Source organism: Seriola dumerili, unplaced genomic scaffold (assembly GCF_002260705.1).
Source record: "Seriola dumerili isolate Sdu_G_001 unplaced genomic scaffold, Sdu_1.0 BDQW01000866.1, whole genome shotgun sequence".
NCBI classification, from domain to species: domain Eukaryota; kingdom Metazoa; phylum Chordata; class Actinopteri; order Carangiformes; family Carangidae; genus Seriola; species Seriola dumerili.
In genome coordinates, this window is record NW_019175121.1 from 251133 (window position 1) to 277273 (window position 26141).

General features: G+C 42.0%; 3 protein-coding genes across 3 annotated transcripts in view; all 3 read left to right on the forward strand.

Annotated features, from left to right (window-relative positions):
- Positions 1 to 7786, forward strand: part of snapc4 (small nuclear RNA activating complex polypeptide 4) — a 25238-nt gene extending 17452 nt beyond the window's left edge. Inside the window, exons 11-22 of the mRNA XM_022766565.1 lie at positions 87 to 251; positions 444 to 594; positions 907 to 1013; positions 1222 to 1316; positions 1425 to 1519; positions 1741 to 1841; positions 4124 to 4274; positions 4440 to 5368; positions 5465 to 5521; positions 5606 to 6443; positions 6584 to 6897; positions 7427 to 7786. Coding sequence (XP_022622286.1) covers positions 87 to 251; positions 444 to 594; positions 907 to 1013; positions 1222 to 1316; positions 1425 to 1519; positions 1741 to 1841; positions 4124 to 4274; positions 4440 to 5368; positions 5465 to 5521; positions 5606 to 6443; positions 6584 to 6897; positions 7427 to 7528 — 3105 coding nt within the window. The 3' untranslated portion in view covers positions 7529 to 7786. The remainder of the gene's footprint in view (positions 1 to 86; positions 252 to 443; positions 595 to 906; positions 1014 to 1221; positions 1317 to 1424; positions 1520 to 1740; positions 1842 to 4123; positions 4275 to 4439; positions 5369 to 5464; positions 5522 to 5605; positions 6444 to 6583; positions 6898 to 7426) is intronic.
- Positions 7787 to 8788: 1002 nt separating this feature from the next.
- Positions 8789 to 20399, forward strand: card9 (caspase recruitment domain family member 9). Its single transcript, XM_022766552.1, has 14 exons — positions 8789 to 8871; positions 9045 to 9158; positions 9264 to 9333; positions 15925 to 16062; positions 16215 to 16333; positions 16440 to 16646; positions 16728 to 16811; positions 17632 to 17883; positions 18638 to 18763; positions 19002 to 19190; positions 19307 to 19361; positions 19472 to 19599; positions 19759 to 19817; positions 19894 to 20399. The coding sequence occupies exons 2-14, from the start codon at positions 9045 to 9047 to the stop codon at positions 19985 to 19987; spliced, it is 1635 nt and encodes a 544-aa protein (XP_022622273.1). The 5' UTR covers positions 8789 to 8871; the 3' UTR covers positions 19988 to 20399.
- A 1952-nt stretch (positions 20400 to 22351) lies between these two features.
- The window catches only part of ccdc180 (coiled-coil domain containing 180), a 17654-nt gene continuing 13864 nt past the window's right edge, over positions 22352 to 26141 (forward strand). The window contains exons 1-9 of the mRNA XM_022766567.1: positions 22352 to 22416; positions 22566 to 22627; positions 22811 to 22920; positions 23016 to 23132; positions 23982 to 24092; positions 24728 to 24805; positions 24882 to 25045; positions 25125 to 25232; positions 25373 to 25452. Coding sequence (XP_022622288.1) covers positions 22358 to 22416; positions 22566 to 22627; positions 22811 to 22920; positions 23016 to 23132; positions 23982 to 24092; positions 24728 to 24805; positions 24882 to 25045; positions 25125 to 25232; positions 25373 to 25452 — 889 coding nt within the window. The 5' untranslated portion in view covers positions 22352 to 22357. The remainder of the gene's footprint in view (positions 22417 to 22565; positions 22628 to 22810; positions 22921 to 23015; positions 23133 to 23981; positions 24093 to 24727; positions 24806 to 24881; positions 25046 to 25124; positions 25233 to 25372; positions 25453 to 26141) is intronic.

Genomic DNA, 26141 nt, shown 5'->3' on the forward strand with positions numbered 1-26141 from the left:
TCTCTCTCTCTCTCTGTGTCTCTCTCTCTCTCTCTCTGTCTCTCTGTCTCTCTCTCTCTCTCTCTGTCTCTCTCTCATCTCCTCAGTTTGAAGGGACGAGGGAGGCGGAGGATATCCGTCGTTTCTGGCAGAACTTCCTTCACCCTTCCATCAGTAAGACTCCGTGGAGTCAGGAGGAGGTGCAGCAGCTGAAGGAGGTCAGCAGGAGACATGGGGAGAGACACTGGGAGACCATCGCTCAGGAGCTGGGGGTGAGGAGGGGGGAGGAGGAGTCTGACTTGTCTGTCTCTGATCTGTCTGTCTCTTACTTGTCTGTCTCTGATCTGTCTGTCGCTCACCTGTCTGTCGCTCACCTGTCTGTCTCTCACATGTCTGTCTCTGACCTGTCTGTCTCTGACTTGTAAGTCGCTCGCCTGTCTGTATCTGACCTGTCTGTCTCTCAGACGGGGAGGACAGCCTTCATGTGTCTTCAGACGTTCCAACGTTTTGTCTCCGACTCGTTGAGACGCAGCAGTTGGACTCCGGCTGAAGACGATCTGCTCAGAGAGCTGGTGGACAAGATGAGGATCGGAAACTTCGTCCCCTACACACAGAGTAATGACATCACACTGACATCACAGGTTTAATATTTTCTTACACTCATGCTTACCTGTCTCTCGACATGTCTGTCTCTCCACCTGCCTCTCTCTCTCTACCTGTCTCTCCACCTGTCTCTCCGTCTCTCCACCTGTCTCTCTGTCTCTACATCTGTCTCTGTACCTGTCTCTCCACCTGTCTTTGTCTCTGTACCTCTCTCTCTCTCTCTCTCTCTCTCCACCTGTCTCTCTCTCTCGCCACCTGTCTCTCTGCAACTGTCTGTCTCTCCACCTGTCTCTCTCTCTCTCCACCTGTTTGTCTGTCTCTCAGTGAGTTACTTCATGGAGGGTCGTGACCCTGCTCAGCTGATCTACAGGTGGAACCAGGTGTTGGACCCAAGTCTGAAGAAAGGCCTGTGGAGCAAAGAGGAGGATGAGGTAGGCAGGGGGCGGGGCTTACACTGAACACATGGTTCGCTACTGTGGCTGTAAAAACTGTCCCAGTGGTATCATTGTGACATCACTGTGTCTCCCTGTCTTTCTGTCTCTGTCTGTCCCGCTACCTGTCTGTCCCCCTATCTGTCTCCCTGTCTGTCCCCCTGCCTGTCTCTCTCTCTGTCTTTTCCCCTGCCTCTCTGTCTTTCAGCTCCTGCTGCAGGCTGTCTTTCGTCACAGGGCGAAGAACTGGTGGAAGATCAGGTTGGAGGTTCCTGGACGGACAGACAGCGCCTGCAGAGACAGGTGAGAGCTGATTGGATGATCAGAGTCACAGTCTGTGTGACTGTCTTCCTCAGTAAACGTGAGTGTGTGTGTGTGTGTGTGTGTGTGTGTGTGTGTGTGTGCGCACAGGTATTATGACTGTCTGAAGGCGGGAACAAAGAGAGGAGCGTTTGACAAGCAGGAGAGAGAACTGCTGCTGCAGCTGGTGGACAAACATGGAGTTGGTGGGTCACACACACTGTCACAGAGAGCTGAGGATTATGGGTACTGTAGTCATGGCTGAATTGATGTGCTGAGGATTATGGGTATTGTCTCAGCAGGTCTAAGCAGCGGAATCTAAGTGGGGGGTTAAACCTGCGAGCTGTAGTATAGTATCTGGTTCTGATGACGTTCTGTGGCCCCGCCCACTGTTTTAACTGTGACATCACTTCCTGTTTCTCTCCAGGTCGCTGGGCGAAGATTGCTGCTGAGATCCCCCACCGTTACGACGCTCAGTGTCTGAGGGAGTGGAGGAAACTCAGCAGGCCACGCCCCCCTGCTGCTCAGGTACACACCTGTTACACCTGAGTTCTCAGTGATGCTGTAGAGATCAGGTTAGCCCACTGATCTTCAAAAGTTCAAATGTCTACAGGTCCAGGATAACTAAACTAAACCTGAACTAAAGAAAACTAAACTAAACATAAACTAAACCTGAACTAAAGTAAACTAAACATAAAGTAAACTAAACCTGAACTAAAGAAAACTAAACTAAACATAAACTAAACCTGAACTAAACCTGAACTAAAGTAAACTAAACATAAAGTAAACTAAACCTGAACTAAAGAAAACTAAACTAAACATAAACTAAACATAAACTAAACCTCAACTAAAGTGAACTAAACATAAAGTAAACTGAACTAAACCTGAACTGAAGTAAACTAAAATAAACAAACTAAACTAAACCTGAACTAAAGTAAACCAAACTAAACTAAACATAAACTAAAATAAACTAAACTAAAACTGAACTAAAGAAAACTAAACTAAACATAAACTAAAATAAACTAAACTGAACTAAAGTAAACTAAACTAAACCTGAACTGAAGTAAACTAAACTAAACATAAAATAAACTAAACTAAACCTGAACTGAAGTAAACTAAACTAAACATAAAATAAAATAGAATAAAATAAACCTGAACTGAAGTAAACTAAACTAAACCTGAACTGAAGTAAACTAAACTAAACATAAAGTAAACTGAACTAAACTAAACCTGAACTGAAGTAAACTAAACTAAACAAAGTAAACTAAACCTGAACTCAACTCAACTNAAAACTAAACTAAACATAAACTAAAATAAACTAAACTGAACTAAAGTAAACTAAACTAAACCTGAACTGAAGTAAACTAAACTAAACATAAAATAAACTAAACTAAACCTGAACTAAAGTAAACCAAACTAAACTAAACATAAACTAAAATAAACTAAACTAAAACTGAACTAAAGAAAACTAAACTAAACATAAACTAAAATAAACTAAACTGAACTAAAGTAAACTAAACTAAACCTGAACTGAAGTAAACTAAACTAAACATAAAATAAACTAAACTAAACCTGAACTAAAGTAAACCAAACTAAACTAAACATAAACTAAAATAAACTAAACTAAAACTGAACTAAAGAAAACTAAACTAAACATAAACTAAAATAAACTAAACTGAACTAAAGTAAACTAAACTAAACCTGAACTGAAGTAAACTAAACTAAACATAAAATAAACTAAACTAAACCTGAACTAAAGTAAACAAAACTAAACTAAAGATAAACTAAAATAAACTAAACTAAAACTGAACTAAAGAAAACTAAACTAAACATAAACTAAAATAAACTAAACTGAACTAAAGTAAACTAAACTAAACCTGAACTGAAGTAAACTAAACTAAACAAAGTAAACTAAACCTGAACTCAACTCAACTAAAGTAAACATGAACTGAAGTAAGGTAAACTGAGCCTGAAGTAAAGTAACCTAAACTAAATCTGAAGTAAACTAAAATAAAATAAAATAAAACTGAACTAAACAAAACTAAACTAAACTAAACCTGAACTGAAGTAAACTAAACTAAACTAAACCTGAACTGAAGTAAACTAAACTAAACTAAACCTGAACTGAAGTAAACTAAACTAAACTAAACCTGAACTGAAGTAAACTAAACTAAACTAAACCTGAACTGAAGTAAACTAAACTAAACTAAACCTGAACTGAAGTAAACTAAACTAAACTAAACCTGAACTGAAGTAAACTAAACTAAACTAAACCTGAACTGAAGTAAACTAAACTAAACTAAACCTGAACTGAAGTAAACTAAACTAAACTAAACCTGAACTAAAGTAAACTAAACTAAACATAAACTAAACTGAACCTTAACTAAAGGAACTGAAGTAAACTAAACTAAACAAAGTAAACTAAACCTGAACTCAACTCAACTAAAGTAAACATGAACTGAAGTAAGGTAAACTGAGCCTGAAGTAAAGTAACCTAAACTAAATCTGAAGTAAACTAAAATAAAATAAACCTGAACTGAAGTAAACTAAACATAAAGTAAACTAAACTAAATCTGAACTCAACTAAAATAAAATAAAATAAACCTGAACTGAAGTTAACTTAAGTAAACCTGAAGTAAAGTAAACCCACCTAAACCTGTACCGAACAATCAGCTGAGTTCAGTAGATGCTGTTGTTGATGCTGTTGTTGACAGATGATGACGGTTCTGAGGAGGAACCAGACCAGATTCCTCCTCAGATCCTTCCTCCATCATGAGAACAGACTGTGACTGATCTAACTCTGTCCACAGAAAACTAAGAGAGCTAAAAAACCACAGAGGAGACGAGCGAAGAAGAAAGGTTCTCCTGTCAGGAGGAGGATCAGGAGGAAACTGATGAAGATCAAGGAGGAGGAGAGCAGTGAGGAGGAGCGAGAGGAGCTGGTGGTGCCATACATGGACAGTGATGAGGAGGAGGAGAAGAAGAAGAAGAAGAAGGTGAAGAGGGTGGAGGTGAAGGAGAAGGAGAAGGAGTACATCCTCCCTCCCATACAGGACTGGATTCCAGCAGAGACAGCTCAGCAGGTCAACTTCCTGAGCTTTCGCCCGGTGGTGTTGCCTTCTTCAGGAGACACCCCCTCCGGGGAGCTGGTCCGCTCAACCATCCTGGGCCAGTTTGGACGCTCTGTGATCGTCGGACCAAACCCCAGAGAGCTGCAGTGGGAGGAGCGTCACAGCAGCAGCACCATGATGATGGTGTCAGCTGACCAGCTGCGAGCCCACCTGTGCCGGCAGGTAAACAAGAGCAATGACCAGAGCTGCCGCTCCCGAGGGAAGCGCCAGACCGGCAGAAAGAACCACGCGGGCCGAGTGACGGACACAGCGCTGAACTATGAACTGCAGGCCGCCGTCGTGCCCTGGATCGGGAACCTGCTGATCCCATCTAAAACCAGACTGACGGCAGCCGACACCCTGAGGGAGCGAGGGGAGAAGACCCGCCTCCCCTCCACCCCCATCTTCCTGCTTCTCCTGCAGACCATGAACGTGGACACCGTGGGCTGCAAGGACATGATCGAGCAGAGGAGGAACAGGGTGGTGTTACTGACCCCCCATGCAAACCCCCCCGCCGTCCGGATGAAGGACCCGAGGACCATCGCTGGGATGCTGCAGCAGAGGAGGCTGATGACAGAGCAGCTGATGGAGTTAGCCCCACCCACCTCCTTATCAACCAATCAACACTCACCTGCTGCTTTCCACAGCGACCATGATTACTCCTTCTTTAATCCTAGCCCCACCCCCAAACAACCATCTGACCCTGCCCTAGACATGCCCCTAAAAGTTCAATGCAGGAGGAGGAAACGAGGGAGGGGGGAGGAGCAGGACGGGGTGACGAGCAGTCAGGGTGACCAATGTGCAGGTACGACAGGCGACCCTTGGGGCGGGGCTTGTACAAGTATGACAGGTGACCCTGTGGGTGGGGCTCGTACAGGTGAGATCCAGGAAGGAAAGAGGGTCCGGAAGCTGAGTCAGAAAGCCAGAGCTCTGCAGGAGGCCGAGGTGAGACCTTTCTCCTCCTCTGTCTCCTTGTTTGTCTCCTCCTTTGACTCTTCGTCTGTCATCTCCTCTGACTCCTCCTGTGTTTTTTGTGTCAAGGCTGAAGCCAAGAAGAAGACGAAGAGGAGGACTTCTTCTCCTCGTACTGAGAGCAAGGTTAGATTTGTCTCCTCCTCTGTCTCTGTCTCCTCCTCTGTTTCTGTCTCCTCCTCTGACTCCTCCTGTGTTTCTTTTTTCCAGGCTGTAGCCCAGAAGAAGACGAAGAGGAGGACTTCTTCTTCTCCTTGTAAAAAGCGTCATTGTGCGTCTCGGTGTAAGCAGGAAGTGGTACAGGTGGACTCTCAGCCTCCCGGGCTGTGTTTACTTCCTGGTCAGTCGATGTGGGTCATGACTCCTGGTGGCCTGGTCCAGCTTGCAGAAGCCCCGCCCCAAGGCCTGCAGTTGGTGTTGGTGCCGGGCCCCCCCCACCTACATCCACCTCCACCTGGGAATATTTTAAGCTGCCCAGTGGCCATGCCCCCTCTGCAGCTCATTCCAGCGCCTGGTCTGAGTCAGCCACTCCCTCTTCTTCCCCCGCCCACATGTCCCTCTAAGACCCTCCCCCCAACCTTTGTCTTGCAACCTGTCCCATACCCCGACTCCTCCCCACTCCTCTCTTGTCCCCCCCAGCATCCCCCTAAACTCTTCCTGCCTTATAAGGGCACCGTCAGAGTGGACCCAGCGGAGCCCCCTCCCCTCAGGAGGGAGGAGCTGCAGTTCGACCCGTCCCTGATGTCTCTGGAGCCGCCACCAGCAGTGCGTGATTGGCTGAGCGGGCGGGGAGGGGTGGTGGTACCTGGAGTGGGCGTGGCTCTGCCCTACCTACCTCCCTTTGTCAGCAGTCTGAGCACGCTCAGTGCGCTGCTCCGGGCCAAGAGATCTTTGACATCCTCGTCCCTGGAGCTTCTGAGTCGAGGCTCCGAACCCCGACTCCAGCAAACCAGACCACAACCTGACGGCGGTACAGAGACCTCCAGTTCGCCTCCACCAGACCTGCCAGACTCCACCTCTGACCTAAGAGCAGCCGGGGACCCGCCAGGTAACACATGGGGCACCTGGGGGGGGGGGACACTTCAACTTGTAGATTTTTAGGAGGGAATTTTTTTTTAAGTGGCTAAAACACGTTCTGTCCTGCTACTTCTCTAAACTGTCAGATGTGTTCATTTTGTCTCCCTGCAGCTCCCTCTGTCAGCTCTGACCTCCTGCAGGAGAAGGAGGAAGAGGAGCAGGAGGAGGAGGAGGCAGAGTTTGTGATGGCCGTGCGTCAGCTGGTGACTGAGCGTTTCTCAGGTAACCCCGCCTACCAGCTGCTGAAGGCCCGCTTCCTTTCCTGCTTCACTGTCCCCGCCCTCCTGGCCACCATCCAGCCAATCAAAGAGAAGACTGTGGCTCGGCCCGCCTCTCAAGAGGAGGAGGAGGAGGAGGAAGATGAGGAGGAGGCGGAGGCGGAGCTAAAGAAAATCAAAGAGAGAGGGAGGCAGAGGAGAGCAGAGGTGAGCAGCTGATGGAGGTTTTGTTTCCATAGTTACAGTCAGCTGTTAGTATTGTAGTGAAGCTACAGATGCAGTAACAGTCACAGCCACTAGGTATCCCCTTAAAAAACACACTCCTCAAGACTCGCTGCCATCTGGGGGCGCCACTGTCACCCTGTCACCTCCTCCGATTCATGTCCTGTTTGATTTGAATTTATTTTGTTTCACATGTTTTCATCTCCACTTACTTCCTGGTCGAGAAATCTGGATCAAGCCTTTTAGATAGCATCTTTTCAAAACAGTTAGCGTAGTTAGCATCTTTTCAGAATGGTTAGCATCCTTTCAGAAAAGTTAGCACAGTTAGCATCTTTTCAGACCGGTGATCAGAAACCTGGTGGTTCATGTTCCAGGTTTCTGATCACCTGTCGTCTCTGTCCTGACCTACCTGAACAGGTGAACCATGGAAACATCGGGTCCTGAATGAGACCAAAACCAGGACTCTGGACTCTGCGTCCTCACTGACGACTCTTTATTTCACTGTGTTCTCCAGAGATCTTTGCTGCTGTGTGATGGCTCAGGAGCTCCCGCCAATCACTTCTCAGGAATCAACACCAGCACACCCCCACCTGACCAGACCAGACCAGACCGGTAGAGACCAGGTCTCCACAGTCCAGTAAAATCCACAGATCTACAGGTTTAGTTCATATGAAGAAGTTTCAACATGAACAGAAATAAGTTTAAAGAATTAAATAGTTTGAATCAAAGAAGTTCAGTTTTTCTTCAGTTTCTGTTTTTCTCACTGAAACGTTGAACCTCTGAGAGTCTGAGCAGTTAAATCAGCAGGGATGTGAAGGTGATTCACAACACGTGGAGCTCGGTGGTGCGTTCAGTTCAAGTTTTAAAGTGATGAAATTGCACTAAATTATGTTTATTTATTTTGAATTGTTTATTATAAACTGATTATTCTTTAATAAAGAGAGTTCATATAAAATCAAACAGCGTGTTCTCATTCAGGTCAGTGAGGACCACTTAGTCCTGGACTCTGTTTGACTTGTGACTTTGACACTTAGTTTTGGTTCAGTTTCACTTCAGCTCCATCAAACTTCCAGGAATCAACGTAATCATAAAACTGTGACATCACTTCCTGTTTCAGTCAGCTGACTCTTCCTGTTCACTGAGTCATTCCCTTCTGACTTCTCTAATCCACTTCCTCTTTCTGTCACACCACCTCAGACCTGAACCACCACCCTATATATATATATATATATATATATATATATATGATTAATCAGCTGATTATTCTCTTGATGAATCGATTGACTGGTTTATTAAACTTGAGAAAACAAACAACTCGGTGAAACGTGTTAGTTCATGAGGAAAGCAGCACGTCCTCACAAGAAGCTGTAAAGTGTTTAATATTAATATTATATAATTATTATTCATTTTCTAATGACCTCATCGGTACTTATATAAAAAGTCAGAGTGGAACTGTACAAACTTTAAATGTCTGTTCATATGGAAAAGACATTTTAATTATTTACTTAATTATTAATGTGATAATCACTGATAATAATTCATACACTAATTTTACACAGGGACTCGTACTAATACCACAGTACAAATACTCTCGCGTCCAAAGTTAGTTCAAGTACAAACTAGTACAAAAGTACCAGTGGTATAAGTATAAATTATACAGAATTACATATGATATTATTGTATTCAATTTGAATGATCTGACTCTAAAACCTTCCTCTGACCTGCAGTAAAAGTGTAAGGAAGTACTCAGGTAAAATATAAGTACAGGTGTACCTGTGAATCTGATGAGTTGTCAGTGCCAGTCAGAGGGGGCAGAGCCTGAACTTAAAACAGGAAGTGGGAGAAATGGCTTCCTCCTCAAAAAACACAGAAGTAGCGACAGAGACGGACAGAGAGACAGAGAGACAGAGAGAGAGGGAGAGAGACAGGTGTATCAGACAGTAGCAGGTTACAGGACAGGTGTGTATTCTGAGTGTTCAGTGTGTACTGTAGTACTGTGTGTACTGTAGTAGTGTGTCTACTGTAGTACTGTGTATTGTGTGTACTGTATTACCGTGTGTACTGTACTACTGTGTGTACTGTAGTACTGCATTACTGTGTGCACTTGAGTACTGTAGTACTGTGTACTGTAGATGGACGGAGTCAGTGAGGACGACCTCTGTTGGCTGCAGCTCGATGATTTCAGGATGTTGCTCATTAAAACCATCGAACCTTCGAGAATCACTCCCTATCTCCGCCAGTGTCAGGTATTCCTCCTGCTGCACCTCCTGCTGCTGCACCTCCTCCTCTTTCTTCTGCTGCTCCTCCTCCTTCTCCTCTCTGATTGGTTGTTTTGTGCTGGATGCTGTCAGGTGATCAGCGCTGAGGATGAGGAGCAGCTCTTCCATGACCCCACCCTCGTAATCAGGAGGAGAAAAGTTGGTGAGAAACAGTATTTTTTATGAAACTCAGACGTGAGCTCCTCACAGCACCTCCCTGAGGAGAACCTGAACAAGAGTCCAGGGTTGGTTCCAGTCAGACCAACACGCTTAAACATGCTGCTGTTATCCTTACAACAAAACCAGAATCTAAACCAGACTCTAAACCAGAATTTAAACCAGAATCAAAACCAGATTCTAAAACCAGAATCTAAACCAGAATATAAACCAGTATCTGAACCAGAATCCGAACTAGAATCTAAACCAGAATCTTAATTAGAATCTAAACCAGAATTTAAACCAGAATCAAAACCAGATTCTAAAACCAGAATCTAAACCAGAATATAAACCAGTATCTGAACCAGAATCCGAACTAGAATCTAAACCAGAATCTTAACTGTAATCTAAACCAGAATCTGAACCAGTATCTGAACTAGAATCTAAACCAGAATCTTAACTAGAATCTAAACCAGTACCTAAGCAAGAATCTAAAACCAGAATCTAAACAATAATCTAAAGCCAGAATCTTAAATCAGAATCTAAAACCAGAATCTAAACCAAAATCTCAAACCAGATTCTAAACCAGAATCTAAACCAGATTCTCAAGCCAAAATCTAAACAAGAATCTAAACCAGAATCTTAAACTAGAATCTGAACAAAATCTAAAACCAGAATCTAAACCAAAATCTAAAACCAGAATCTTAAATCAGAATCTAAAACCAGAATCTAAACCAGTACCTAAACCAGAATCTAAATAAGAATCTAAATCAGAATCCAAAACAAGAATCTGAAATCAGAATCTAAACCAGAATCTTAACTAGAATCTAAACCAGAATCTAAACAAGAATCTAAATCAGAATCTAAAACCAGAATCTAAATCAGAATCTAAAACCAGAATTTAAACCAGAATCTAAACCAGAATCTTAACCAGAATCTTAACTAGAATCTAAACCAGAATCTTAACTAGAATCTAAACCAGAATCTAAACAAGAATCTAAATCAGAATCTAAAACCAGAATCTAAATCAGAATCTAAAACCAGAATTTAAACCAGAATCTAAACCAGAATCTTAACCAGAATCTTAACTAGAATCTAAACCAGAATCTGAACCAGTATCTGAACTAGAATCCAAACTAGAATCTAAACCAAAATCTCAAACCAGAGTCTCATGCCAAAATCTAAACCAGAATCTAAATCAGAATCTAAAACCAGAATCTTAACCAGAATCTAAACCAGTACCTCAACAAGAATCTAAAACAAGAATCTGAAACCAGAATCTAAAACCAGAATCTGAACTAGTATCTTAACAAGAATCTAAAACCAGAATCTAAACAAGAATCTAAAACCAGAATCTAAACCAGAATCTGAACTAGTATCTTAACAAGAATCTAAAACAAGAATCTAAACCAGAATCTAAACCAGAATCTAAACCAGAATCCAAAACAAGAATCTGAAATCAGAATTTAAACCATAAACCAGTATCTAAAAACCATCAGAATCTAAAACCAGAATCTAAATCAGAATCTAAAACCAGAATTTAAACCAGAATCTTAACCAGAATCCTAACTAGAATTTAAACCAGAATCTGAACAAGAATCTAAAACAAGAATCTAAAACCAGAATCTGAACTAGTATCTTAACAAGAATCTAAAACCAGAATCTAAGCAAGAATCTAAAACCAGAATCTTAAATCAGAATCTAAAACCAGAATCTAAACCAGAAGATAAACCAGTAACTTAACCAGAATCTAAACCTGAATCTTAAACTAGAATCTAAACAAAAATCTAAAATCAGAATCTAAACCAAAATCTCAAACCAGATTCTCAAGCCAAAATCTAAAACCAGAATCTAAACCAGAATCTAAAACCAGAATCTTAAATCAGAATCTAAAACCAGACTCTAAACCAGAATCTAAAACCAGAATCTTGAATCAGAATCTTAACCAGAATTTTTACCCGAATCTAAAACCACAATCTTAACTAGAATCTAAACCAGTACCTAAACCAAAATCTAAACCTGAATCTTAAACCAGAATCTAAACAAAAATCTAAAACCAGAATCTAAACAAGAATCTAAACCAGAATCTAAACCACTACCTAAACCAGAATCTAAACCAGAATCTAAATCAGAATCCAAAACAAGAATCTGAAATCAGAATCTAAACCAGAATCTAAAACTAGAATCTAAACAAGAATCTAAATCAGAATCTAAAACCAGAATCTAAACCAGAATCTAAAACCAGTGTCTTTACCAGAATCTAAACCAGAATCTTAACTAGAATCTAAACCAGAATCTAAACAAGAATCTAAAACAAAAATCTAAACCAGAATCTAAAACCAGAATCTTAAATCAGAATCTAAAACCAGAATCTAAACCAGAATCTAAAACCAGTGTCTCAACCAGAATCTAAACCAGTACCTAAAAAAGAATCTAAAACTAGAGTCCAAAACCAGAATCTAAACCAGAATCTTAAACCAGAATCTAAACCAGAATCTAAACCAGAAACCTAAACCAGAATCTAAACAAGAATCTAAAACCAGCATCTAAACCAGAATCTAAACCAGAATCTAAACTAGAATCTAAAACCAGCATCTAAACCAGAATCTAAACAAGAAGCTAAACCAGTATCTTAAACAGAATCTAAACCAGTACCTAAACCAGAATCTAAACCAGAATCCAAACCAGAATCTAAAACCAGCATCTAAACCAAAATCTAAACAAGAAGCTAAACCAGTATCTTAAACCAGAATCTAAAACCAGAGTCTAAACAGGAATCTAAACAGGAATCTAAACAGGAATCTAAACAGGAATCTAAACAGGAATCTAAACAGGAATCTAAACAGGAATCTAAACAGGAATCTAAACAGGAATCTAAACAGGAATCTAAACAGGAATCTAAACAGGAATCTAAACAGGAATCTAAACAGGAATCTAAACAGGAATCTAAACAGGAATCTAAACAGGAATCTAAACAGGAATCTAAACAGGAATCTAAACAGGAATCTAAACAGGAATCTAAACAGGAATCTAAACAGGAATCTAAACAGGAATCTAAACAGGAATCTAAACAGGAATCTAAACAGGAATCTAAACAGGAATCTAAACAGGAATCTAAACAGGAATCTAAACAGGAATCTAAACAGGAATCTAAACAGGAATCTAAACAGGAATCTAAACAGGAATCTAAACAGGAATCTAAACAGGAATCTAAACAGGAATCTTAAATCAGAATCTAAACAAGAATCTAAAACCAAAATCTTAACCAGAATCCGAACTAGAATCTAAAACCAGAGTCTAAACAGGAATCTAAACAGGAATCTTAAATCAGAATCTAAAACCAGAATCTAAATCAGAATCTCAAACCATAATCTAAATCAGAATCTAAAACCAGAATCTTAAATCAGAATCTAAAACCAGAATCTAAATCAGAATCTAAACTAGAATCTAAAACCAGAGGATAAACAGGAATCTAAACAACACTCTTAAACCAGAATCTAAACCAGAATCTAAACAAGTACCTTAACCAAAATCTAAAAGCAGAGTCTAAACAAGAATCTAAACCAGAATCTAAAACCAGTGTCTTAACCAGAATCTAAACCAGAATCTTAACTAGAATCTAAACCAGAATCTAAAACCAGAATCTAAACCAGAATCTAAACAAGAATCTAAAACAAAAATCTAAAACCAGAATCTAAAACCAGAATCTTAAATCAGAATCTAAAACCAGAATCTAAACCAGAATCTAAAACCAGTGTCTCAACCAGAATCTAAACCAGTACCTAAAAAAGAATCTAAAACTAGAACCAGAATCTAAAACCAGCATCTAAACCAGAATCTAAACAAGAAGCTAAACCAGTATCTTAAACCAGAATCTAAACCAGTACCTAAACTAGAATCTTAAACCAGAATCCAAAACCAGAATCTAAACCAGAATCTTAAACCAGAATCCAAAACCAGAATCTAAACCAGAATCTTAAACCACAATCTAAACAAGAATTTAAAACCAGCATCTAAACCAGAATCTAAACAAGAATCTAAACCAGTATCTTAACCAGTACCTAAACAAGAATCTAAATCAGAATCCAAAACAAGAATCTGAAATCATAATCTAAACCAGTATCTAAACCAGAATCTTAAACCAGAATCTAAATCAGCATCTAAACCAGAATCTAAACCAGTGCCTAAAAGAGAATCTAACACTAGAGTCCAAAACCAGAATCTAAACCAGCATCTAAACCAAAATCTAAACAAGAAAATCTGAAATCATAATCTAAACCAGTATCTAAACCAGAATCTTAAACCAGAATCTAAATCAGCATCTAAACCAGAATCTAAACCAGTGCCTAAAAGAGAATCTAACACTAGAGTCCAAAACCAGAATCTAAACCAGTACCTAACCCAGAATCTTAAACCAGAATCCAAAACCAGAATCTAAACCAGAATCTAAACAAGAATCTAAAACCAGCATCTAAACCAGAATCTAAACCAGAATCTAAAACCAGAATCTGAACCAGAATCTTGAATCAGAATCTAAAACCAGAATCTAAACCAGAATCTATAAAAGTACCTTAACCAGAATCTAAAACCAGAGTCTAAACAGGAATCTAAATAAGAATCTAAAACCAAAATCTTAACCAGAATCTAATCTAGAATCTAAAACCAGAGTCTAAGCAAGAATCTAAACAGGAATCTTAAATCAGAATCTAAAACCAGAATCTAAATCAGAATCTCAAACCAGAATCTAAATCAGAATCTAAACCGGAATCTTAAATCAGAATCTAAAACCAGAATCTAAATCAGAATCTAAACTAGAATCTAAAACCAGAGGATAAACAGGAATCTAAACAACACTCTTAAACCAGAATCTAAACCAGAATCTAAACAAGTACCTTAACCAAAATCTAAAAGCAGAGTCTAAACAGGAATCTAAACCAGAATCTAAAACCAGTGTCTTAACCAGAATCTAAACCAGAATCTTAACTAGAATCTAAACCAGAATCTAAAACCAGAATCTAAACCAGAATCTAAACAAGAATCTAAAACAAAAATCTAAACCAGAATCTAAAACCAGAATCTTAAATCAGAATCTAAAACCAGAATCTAAACCAGAATCTAAAACCAGTGTCTCAACCAGAATCTAAACCAGTACCTAAAAAAGAATCTAAAACTAGAACCAGAATCTAAAACCAGCATCTAAACCAGAATCTAAACAAGAAGCTAAACCAGTATCTTAAACCAGAATCTAAACCAGTACCTAAACTAGAATCTAAAACCAGAATCCAAAACCAGAATCTAAACCAGAATCTAAAACCAGAATCTAAACAAGAATCTAAAACAGAATCTAAACTAGAATCTAAAACCAGCATCTAAACCAGAATCTAAACAAGAAGCTAAACCAGTATCTTAAACAGAATCTAAACCAGTACCTAAACCAGAATCTTAAACCAGAATCCAAAACCAGAATCTAAACCAGAATCTAAACAAGAATCTAAAACCAGCATCTAAACCAGAATCTAAACAAGAATCTAAACCAGTATCTTAACCAGTACCTAAACCAGAATCTAAATCAGAATCCAAAACAAGAATCTGAAATCAGAATCCAAACCAGTACCTAAACCAGAATCTTAAACCAGAATCCAAAACCAGAATCCAAAACCAGAATCTAAACCAGAATCGTAAACCAGAATCTAAACAAGAATCTAAAACCAGCATCTAAACCAGAATCTAAAACCAGAATCTGAACCAGAATCTTGAATCAGAATCTAAAACCAGAATCTATAAAAGTACCTTAACCAGAATCTAAAACCAGAGTCTAAATAGGAATCTAAACAAGAATCTAAAACCAAAATCTTAACCAGAATCTAAACTAGAATCTAAAATCACAATCTAAAACCAGAATCTAAATCAGAATCTCAAACCAGAATCTAAATCAGGATCTAAACCGGAATCTTAAATCACAATCTAAAACCAGAATCTAAATCAGAATCTAAACTAGAATCTAAAACCAGAGGATAAACAGGAATCTAAACAAGACTCTTAAACCAGAATCTAAACCAGAACCTAAACAAGTACCTTAACCAAAATCTAAAAGCAGAGTCTAAACAGGAATCTAAACCAGAATCTAAACAAGTACCTTAACTAAAATCTAAAAGTAGAGTCTAAACAGGAATCTAAACAAGAATCTAAAACCAGAATCTAAACCAGAATCTGACCCAGAATCTTAAATCAGAATCTAAAACCAGAATCTAAACCAGAATTTTAACCAGAATCTTAAACCAGTATCTGAACCAGAATCTAAAACCAGAATCATGATCCAGGGAGTGACAGTACTGGAACCAGGATTCAGAGATTGGATGTAATGAAGGTCTCCTCGTCTTTTCCTCAGTGTCCTCTTCCACAAGTTAACTTTGGTCGTCCAGTTTAGTCATGAGACCACATCGAGGTCTCTGAGGATGTTATCAGTTACCCATATATTATATATGTCACTGAGTCACAAGTGTCCCAAGTGTTTCAGTGACGTCATGTCCAAGTCTTTGAGGTTGAATCTTGTAACTGTCTGACCCCTGACCTTTGCTGTGACCTTTGACCTTTAAAGGAGCCCTGCTGGACATCCTGCAGAGGACAGGGACCAAAGGTTACACAGCCTTCCTGGAGAGTCTGGAGCTGGACTATCCTCAACTGTACAGCCGCATCACTGGGAAAGAGCCCAACAAGACCTTTAGCATCCTCATCGGTCTGTTCCTGTCTGCCTGTCCGTCTGTCTGTCTGTCTGTCTGTCTGTCTGTCTGTCTGTCTGCTTGTCTACCTGTCTGTCCGTCTGTCTGTCTGCATGTCTATCCGTCTGTCTGTCTGCCTGTCTGTCTGATTGACTGTCTCTCTGTTCAGACACAGCAGGAGAATCTGGTCTGACTCAGTTCCTGATGTCGGAGCTCAGTCGCTTGCAGAGGGCATTGCAGGACGAGAGGAGACGCCGCCAACAAGCCTGCTCTGTCGCCAAGGAACAGGTTGGCATAGCAACCAGGTTACTAAAGGAAAAGTTAGAAATGGAGCTCACACAGTTAAATCATGTTTTGGTGTGTTGTGTGTTTGTGTGTTTGTCCTGGTCTCCAGGAGGCGTGGTCTCAGCAGCAGCAGCTGAGGGACCACGAGCTGAGGAAGATGACTGAGCGCGTACAGAAGGTTCGGGAGGAACGGGAGCGGCTGAGCGAGGAGGTGAAGCAGCTCCGAGATCACAACTACAATCTGATGGCCGACATCAACACCCTGAACCAGGATAAGAGCAATGCTCTGCTGGCCAACAGAGACCTGCAGATAGAGGTCAGCTGACCTCTGACCCCTGATGACCCCTACAGAGAGCTGATGTGACCTCTGACCTCTGACCTCTGTGTGTGTGTGCAGGTGGAACGTCTAAAAAACACAGTGCTGCGAGCTGAAGGTCAGACACGACTGCTGAGACGACGGACACTCAGACCACTGCAGGAGGTAGAGACACTTCAACTGCTTTCATACAAACTTATACTTCAACTTCTTTCATACAAACCGACACTTCAACTGTTTTCACACAAGCTGACACTTCAGCTGCTCTAATACAAACTGACACATTAACTGCTTCATACAAACCGACACTTCAACTTCTTTCAGACAAACTGTCACTTCAACTGCTTTCATACAAACTGACACATTAACTGCTTCATACAAACTGACACTTCAACTGTTTTCATACAAACTGACACATTAACTGCTTCATACAAACCAACACTTCAACTGTTTTCACACAAACTGACACTTCAACTGTTTTCATACAAACTGACACATTAACTGCTTCATACAAACCGACATTTCAACTTCTTTCATACAAACTGTCCCTTCAACTGCTTTCATACAAACTGTCCCTTCAACTGCTTTCATACAAACTGTCCCTTCAACTGCTTTCATACAAACTGTCCCTTCAACTGCTTTCATACAAACTGTCCCTTCAACTGCTTTCATACAAACTGACAGTTCAGCTGCTCTAACACAAACTGACACATTAACTGCTTCATACAAACCGACACTTCAACTGTTTTCACACAAACTGACACTTCAGCTGCTCTAATACAAACTGACACTTCAACTACCTTCATGATTAAACTGACGACTTTTACTGAACAGTTTAACTGCTACAACTGAATGAACTTTATACTGTCCTGTCCTGTATACTGTACATGGCCAAAAGTATATGGACACCTGTAAACATTGTAACACGTGACTTCAGCATCACAGACAGAGACCTGATGGTCCAACACGATACATGTGTTTTCAGAGCAGGAGTCTGGCTCTGCCCACAGACCCCTTCTTCCACCCCAACAGACTGGAGGAGGTGAAAGAGGAGAAAGGGGAGGAGAAGAAAGAGGAGAAGAAAGAGGAGAAGAAAGAGGAGAAGAAAGAGGAGAAGAAGGAGGACAAGAAGGAGGACAAGAAGGATGAGAGTCCAGCTCCTACTCAGATGAACCTCCTCGCTACAGTGTTCAGACTGAGGAGAGAACTGCACAGAGCAGAGGAGCAGAGAGCCAGGGTGAGGGGGGGGGGGGGGGTAAACAAAAGATAGTAGAAGTTACATGAAACCAGGAGTGATACTAACTGACAGAATCAAACAGTAGTGATTCAACAGGACTCAGATTTCACAATAAGATTCCTGGATAAAGTTCAGGATGTTTAAACACACTGTGACTTTATTTATAATTAGCTTGATTATTAGATGTAGTAGATATATTATTTAATTTATTATTAGATTTATCATTAGATTTATTATTAAATTTATTATAAAATGTATAATTAAATTTATTAGATTAATTATTAAATTTATAATATTTATTATTAGATTTATTATTAAAAGTATTAGATTTATTATTAGATTTATTAGATCTGGGTTATTAATGAGACAACAGTCAGCTTTTACCAGTTCATCTCTTCACTGAGAGATGAATGGAAAAATATATTCACTTCTTAATAAAATGTAAGACTTTCACAATTAAAGCCCCTGTGAGAAGTGAGGGGATTTGGATTCCCCAAACAGCTGGAGGCTTTTATTGTGAAAAAGGTAGAGGAAGTGTTGAATTAGATCTCACAGGAAACAGGAAGCTGTGTGCTTGACCTCAGGTCAGGTTGTGTTGTTGGTCCTCCTCTGTGCCAACGACTCAGCTCCGTCTTTGACATAATATCCAGATGTCTCACGTCTGTCTCTTTCCGTCATAGGTCCTCATGTGACCTGTGATCAGCTGACCAGATCAGTTCAGACCAGGTGTGACGCCAGGTGTGTTTCTTTTCAGAGTCTGGACAACAAGGAGGAGCTGGAGCTGCGTTGCACTCAGCTGAAGGGAGATGCCAGGATGTACCGTCAACGAAATAAACAAACCCTCCGACAGCTGGAGGAGGTGATCAGAGAGAGAGACAAGGTGAGGAGGAGGAGGAGGAGGATAGAGGAGAGAGAGAGGAGGAGGTGGAGGAGTGAGGAAGAGAGAGAGACAAGGTCGGAACAAAATTCACTTCCTGTTCCTGTCACATGGTTTACTTAAAGACTGGTCACTACAGGTAACTCCCTGTCTCCTCCTGCTTTTGACCACAACACACCTGTGAAGTCTTCCAGGTGCATTCTGGTCAGTGCCTTTAAACCCTGCCCCCTGGTTGTTTCAGGCTTTGTCTTCACGGGCGGAGCAGCAGGAGGAGGCGCGGCTGCTCCTGCAGGAGAAGGATCAGTACAGGGAGCAGGTCAGACAACTCACTGAGCAATCTGATAGGCTGGAGCTCCTCCTGTTGAGGTCACAGGGGGACGAGCTACAGCTAAGGACACGTCTCCGCAGACTCACCTGCATCTCCCACCAGGTGAGGAGGAGAACAATGGAGGTGATGTAGGTGTAGGGACCAGGGTCACTTTTGAATCAGCTTCCTGTGTAGATAATGATGTAATGATGATGTAATGATGAAAGCTGTTTGCCCAGGGGGAGAGGAGTGTGAGCAGTGAGGAGGAGGAGCCAGGACACAACACTGTGAAAGGTCAGAGACGTATCATGTGACCTGATGTCGTGTCGAATGTGTCATGTGACCTGCTGTCGTGTCAAATGTTTCATGTGACCTGCTGTCGTGTTGAACGTGTCATGTGACAGGAAGCAGTGATGAGGTGCGTAATGGGACGTCGGGGGAGAACGAGGAGGCGGCTGCGCTGCAGCAGTTCCCCTCTCCTCTGGGAGGCGCCGGACTGTCTGAAATGAAACCCAGCACAAGTGCATCATGGGTAATAAACCTGAGGTCTCAGTTCAAAGTTTGTTTTTTTTTGTCAGGAAGGTTTTAGAAAAACATGTTGCCAAAGCCTCAAAATGATAATTGTTTCTCTCTCCACCTCTCTCTTCCACTCCACCTGTCTCTCTCTCTCCATCTGTCTGTCTCTCTGCAGGAGAAGCAGACAGAGGACTGTCTCACCTCTAGGACTCGTCCTAACTTCTTTTACCGCAGGTGAGTAGAGATTCATTTGAACTACATAGAAACTGTGACAGCAGGTGTAAGCGTGTGTCTGTTTCCATGACGACAGGAAGCGAGCCCTCAGATCAAAGTTCATCGGTAAGGAGTACGCAGCCAGTAACCTTGACGACAGCAGTGGCAGTGACATCACCCCTTCCGACTGAACACATCTGAGATCACATGACAAGACGTCACCTTCACTCAGACACAGTTACTGGTTATAAACAATTTGATCTTTTATTGGTTCTGTAGCCTACCTGTTGTCTCAAGGTTTTATTGATTACCTGATGAGTTCATCAGTGTTTGTGAAACGTTCTGCAGGAAAAGAGTAAAAATACTCTTATTTAAACGTGTGTGAGCAGGAAAACATAAAAGTATTAAAAGTAAAAGTGAAATATTATTATTATATTATTAATATAAGAGCAGCACTGTTGATGGAACGGCATCATTTTAATCATTTTATACAGGATATAACTGAATGAACCATAAATCTGTATAATTAAAAAGACAAGAAGCACATTTTCATATTTGAAGAAACCAGGAAATATTTGGTATTTTACATGAAAATGATTTTAATTTTTATCAGGATAGTTTAAATTAAAATTTTCTGTCGATCAACTGAACTGCACTTGTATTAACTGCTGAGCAGTTTAATCTAAAATAAAACATCACATCTCATTAACTCTTCGTGTTTTGTGTCTGTCAGATAAGTGTAGCGCAGGACAAGTTTAACGGAAATACTGAAGTAAAGTAAAAGCACTTCAAAGTAAATGTACTTAGTTACTGATGTGAAGAAGAAAGAATCTCAAACAGACGTAAGTTTGATTTGTTTTCTCTTCCTTTAATAAACTGAGATTTAATAAACCTCACATTTATCTCAAGACATCGTGACGGCTTAAAGAAAGATTTTCTCCGCGGACCCTGAACGTCTCATAGTCTTCGTTGTCATGGTGACGGACAAACGTTAAGTCCGGCTGCGGGACGAAGCAGGTACCAACAGTTTAACGGAGAGTTTAGCAGGTTTTATATCGACAGACACAGAGACCCGAGGCCGCTCAGCAGACACCCCCCCCTCACCCTGAGCTCTGATCCAGACCGGGGACTCGACAATCCGACTCGCTAGCATCCGGCTAATTACCGTTATCATGTGTGAGAGCAGAGCGGTACCGAGCGGGAAAGTGTACCGGCAGCTGTTTGACGCTCAGGTGGGTCAAAGTTCACGGTGTGACGGTAACATGAAGCGTCCGGTGACAAGTCCGTTAAAGACCAGGACCAGGAAAAAATACGTAGTATAGTTGGCGGCAGAGCGGCCATTTTGGATCCTGAGATCAAAGTTCTTCGACTTTCTGAGTCAGAATCTGACACTAAGAATCGTTCCAACTGAAACCAGAGACTTTATATAAAAACAAACAAACAAAGGGAACACACTATAAAAACAATGCGTGCTGATTAGAAACCAGCTGGTTTCTGGGTCAGTTAATCTTTTGTCTGATTGGAAACTTATCTGTTTTAGTTTTGGAGTGAGGAAGGGGAAGTGTTGAGTTCTGCAGTGAATTTATAGACACATGACTGTCCTATTATACTGGAAATGTACTAATCTAGTCAAGATTGAACTGGTCTAGATCTCGTGGTTCCTCCTGCTCTGATGTGGGCTGGGTGTAAATAACAGTAACTCTTTGTTTTAAACAGGAGTGTGTCTGACAGGTGTAGGTGCGGCTTCTGTTTTCGCAGATTAAGGTTTCACAGCTCTGTCAGATCTTTTTAAGTCTAACATACCTTCACGTCCACAACTGGATCAGAACTGGACAGACTGGGTCTTTAACTTTCTTCCTGCTGGATCACCAGATGATCTCAGCGTCATGACGAGTGAAACTAGAACTGAACACCGATGTCAAACAGTCACAGTTTAACTCCTTCACACCAGCAGAGTCTGGCACACTGCCACTAGCTAGTAACAACAACACTCACTTAACTGGTAACTGTCAGTAAACTGGTTAACACTTCCCTGTTAATGGTCAGTTACATGACTGAGAGAATTAATGACTGATTCTGTACTACTGGAGCTGCTGTTTACCGTCAGGCAAGCTCTACCTTGGTCAGTAACCTCAACAGAGACTTGACGGCTGTTTTTACCAGTTACACCAGGTTAACATCAGTAAAAACCAGGTTTAGTAAAGTAGTAAGTTCAGTTAACTGGTCCTGGTCCTGCTCAGCTGAGGTTCAGGTGGTTTCATGTGGAGACCTGAAGACAGTCAGAGTGCAGCTCAGATCAGACCGTCTAAATGAAGTTAACACAGAGGAGGAGACGGAGCTGATGACAGGTTTACAGTCTCACAGTCGTCCAACTGACTGGAGACCAGGGAAAGACATTAAAACACAGCAGGCAGAGAGTGATGTGTGGACAGACTGAAGTTTTATCTGTGTGTCCTGACACTGAGTCTCCTGCTGTGGTTCTTGTATTGAACTGGTTTTAACTTGTTCCTGTGTGTTTGTAGGTTCAGCTGTCCAGGTCTCTGCTGGCTGGACGCAAAGACATGAGGACAGACTGTTTGTCTGCGGAGGACAGCAACACACACTGCAGCACCACCAGCAGGTAGACAGGCAGAGAGAGAGAGACAGGCAGACAGTTAGAGACAGAGAGACACAGTTCAGTTAGAGACTATATATATGTATATATATATAGATACAGTCTCTAACTGTCTCTAACTGTGTCTCTCTCTGGTTGTTGTGTTTGTCGTCCAGCAGGGGGCAGCGGGTGGATGATGATGACTTTCATGATGTCAGCAGACTTCCTGATACTGTGGGTTCGTATCAATCTCCTGGTGCTTTTACTGAGAGCTGAGCAGAAAAAATGGACTCCTTTGAAATGAGAAAGGTTTAAGGGAACTCAAAACCGAGGAAAGGAAGTCTGATTATGTTTAATGTTCCACCTTCACAACCAATCACAGCTGCACCTCCAGCTGTCGTTCTCTCTCTCTCTCTTTCAGTGGTCGATCATCCGAGCTCTGACATCATCGAACGTCTAACGGAGAAAAACCTTAAAAAACATACAGAGGCTCTGAAACAGCTGGATACTGAACTAACAGAACTCACTCAGGTAGAATACACATATGCACTGATATAATACACCTGAGGTAGTATACATGTCGGCATAGCACCTTCTGACTTGATCTCATTGACATGTTCTGTCAGGTGTGTGAGACTCAGGTGAGGACCGTCAGTCAGGAGTTGCTGTCCTCTCTGCAGGAGGTGGACCTCAGACTGGACTCACTGAAGGACAGAATGGAGCAGCTGGAACACCTGGATCATGTCAGTCTGCAGGTACACATGAACACCTGGATCGTGTCCGTCTGTCACACACAGCTCATGGCGGTGATTACCTTCATTAAAACCAGGGTTTTTCCTGGCTGAAAATCATGCGGTGGTGGTACTAAGCCACAACTGGGGCTGGGGACAATAAAATAAATAAATAAACCTCGGCTGTAATACACTAGTTAATACACTCCTAAAGACTTGGTGCTTTCGCCTTGACATACACGATGGGATGTACCGTTAATTTAGGGAAACTTTTCAAGAAGCTGGGTGTGCTTGAATGTAGAGATAATATTCATCTGTAGTGTTGCCACCTTTCATGTGAAAAAAGGTGGCAACTGGTTTGGTTTTACTTGACATTACATTATTCACAGCACTTTGTGGATTTGAATCAATACTGGAAGCAATTTGTCCCGTATTTTCGTTCATGTTATGTCCTCAGAGTACAGAGAAAACAAGTACTAGAATAATTTTATTTTCAAATACGGGACGATCCTGTATTATACGGGACGGGTGGCAACCCTGTTCAGCGCCACTACATTGCCGTAGCGGCATACAGCCGCAATTGCAGTTACAAACGTCAAATCCACCGAGTACCAAGAAAACAAGTACTAGAATTTTGTCAGGAGGCGGAGGCGGTATGAGCTTTGACGGAGGCGGCCGCCTCCCAGTTCTCTCTGCAGGAAAAACCCTGCAAATACTTTAAAGCACCTGATAGACCTGAACCACTTGAGCTGATCTGGTAATGGAGTCAGGAAGCCCAGGTCATGTCCTGTACATTTTACAGTCACACACACACACACTCACACACTCACATAATTTTATGATTTGTGTGTGTGTGTGTAGGAGGTGTGTGGTCTCTGGGAGCAGGTGGAGGAGGAGGTGAAGCTGAAGAAGAAGAGAATCATGGAGCTGGACCACAAACTGACTGAATCTGAGACTCAACGAACAAATGAGGTCAGACTGAGTTTAGTCCTGTACTTAACACCTGTCTGAGTCTCCTTCTGGTGTCAGTGAAGAGCAGACGTTAGCTGCTGCTGTGACAGTGAAGCTGCTGAAGTTTGACAGAGGAACATTGTTTAAGGTTCACAGTTTTTTAACCCCTTCATACCGGATGCTGCGCAGCGCAACATTGTTGATTCCTCGTCATTTTCATGATATATTTATACATATTTTACATATTTATATGCTGCATGCGTCATGAAAATGACGAGGAATCAACAATGCTGCGCTATGCAGCAACCGGCGGGAGGGGCAATGTTGCGCTGCGCAGCATCCGGTATGAAGGGGTTAAGGCAGTCTTCAAACAGCTTTCAGGTCCTCATATGAACATGTGAACAGGTTCTTCTTGTAATTATGGTCCACAGTCCTCTCTCTGTGTGAAATCTTCCAGAGTTTATCAGAAGTCAGTGTGAAACTTCATCAGTCTGAGTTAAAACATCCAGAGATCCTTTTTTGAAGGTGAAAAAAACAGACCCAGAGGTGCGTGGTGGGCGTGTCTCTCTGGACACACCTGTCTGAGTGTGGTGTGAATGGAAACTGAACCAGGATCAGGTATAAAGCCTGACTGAACCTCTTCTGTGTGTGTGTAGATCAGAGCTGTGCTCAGGAAGTACTGCCACCTGCTGCTTCCACCTGACGTCTACACATTGATCCACACTGAGGCCACGGTAACGCTTTGACCTTTGACCTCTGACCTCTGACCTCTCACACACAGAGTTACATTCTCCTTTGTCTGTGCGTCAGGTGTTGAATCAGTCTCTGCTGGTGAATCGTCGCAGCGCCGCCCGTCTGCTGCTGCTCCTCAAGGAGGACAACCTGCAGCAGGAGTCACTTCTCCGTCTGCGCTGGGAGGACTGTCTAAGCCGCTGGAGGAGGAGCAGAGTCACCGAGGTCATAGACCGCTTCACGTGAGTAGAGAACCAGGTCAGATCAGGATCAGCTGTATCTGTATAAACTGGATCAGGATCAGCTGTGTCTATGTTGCAGGAGTCTCTGCAGCAGTGGTAAAGATCAGCAGCTGACCTCAGTTCAGCAGATGAAACAAACTCAGCAAGATCTGACAGAACAGCGTCGTGCCCTCATCTACAGGATCTGGTAAGAGACTCTGTCGTCTGATTGACCTCTGTGATTGATCAGGATCCAATGAGTCCCCTGAGGATACCACTTTTTAAATAGTGTCCATTATCTGCCATCGAGTGCTGCTCATCCAATCACATCCTGTTTCTGTGTTTCAGCTCCCTGGTCCCGCCCACCTGCTCCACTGCTCTGGTCTGGGATTGGTTCAACCAGCTGACAGCTGTCAATCAAAAGATCGGTACCTGTCCTCGCTTTTCTGTTAGAGTGACTGTCCACCTGTTTTATGTGTTTGAATCTGCTCATTAAGAAAAAGCAGCTGGAACTGACTCATTGAATGACATCATGTTCTCCATCATGTTCTCCATCATGTTCTCCACATGTTCTCCATCATGTTCTCCACATGTTCCCCACATGTTCCCCACATGTTCTCCATCATGTTCTCCATCATGTTCTCCATCATGTTCTCCACATGTTCCCCACATGTTCTCCATCATGTTCTCCATCATGTTCTCCATCATGTTCCCCACATGTTCTCCATCATGTTCTCCACATGTTCCCCACATGTTCTCCATCATGTTCTCCACATGTTCCCCACATGTTCTCCATCATGTTCTCCATCATGTTCTCCACATGTTCTCCATCATGTTCTCCATCATGTTCTCCATCATGTTCCCCACATGTTCTCCATCATGTTCTCCATCACGTTCTCCATCATGTTCTCCATCACGTTCTCCATCACATTATCCATCATCGTTTGACCTTTGACTGGCTCTTTAATGACCTCCTCTTCTTCAGTGGTTTAATGGCAGCGACTGGAGACTCAGCTCCACCTGCTGTTTATCTCCATCAACACAAGACACATGAAATGTGTCTGCAGTCTCACTGTGTGTGTGTGTGTGTGTGTGTGTGTGTGTGTGTGTGTGTGTG

Bases quoted from the DNA above. Each gene is read 5' to 3' on its own strand.
- card9 (XM_022766552.1), top strand. From the start codon at position 9,045: ATGGACGGAGTCAGTGAGGACGACCTCTGTTGGCTGCAGCTCGATGAT. The intron at 17,884-18,637 runs GTGAGGGGGGGG...GTTTCTTTTCAG, and splicing joins CAGAGGAGCAGAGAGCCAGG to AGTCTGGACAACAAGGAGGA. The intron at 19,362-19,471 runs GTCAGAGACGTA...GTCATGTGACAG, and splicing joins AGGACACAACACTGTGAAAG to GAAGCAGTGATGAGGTGCGT.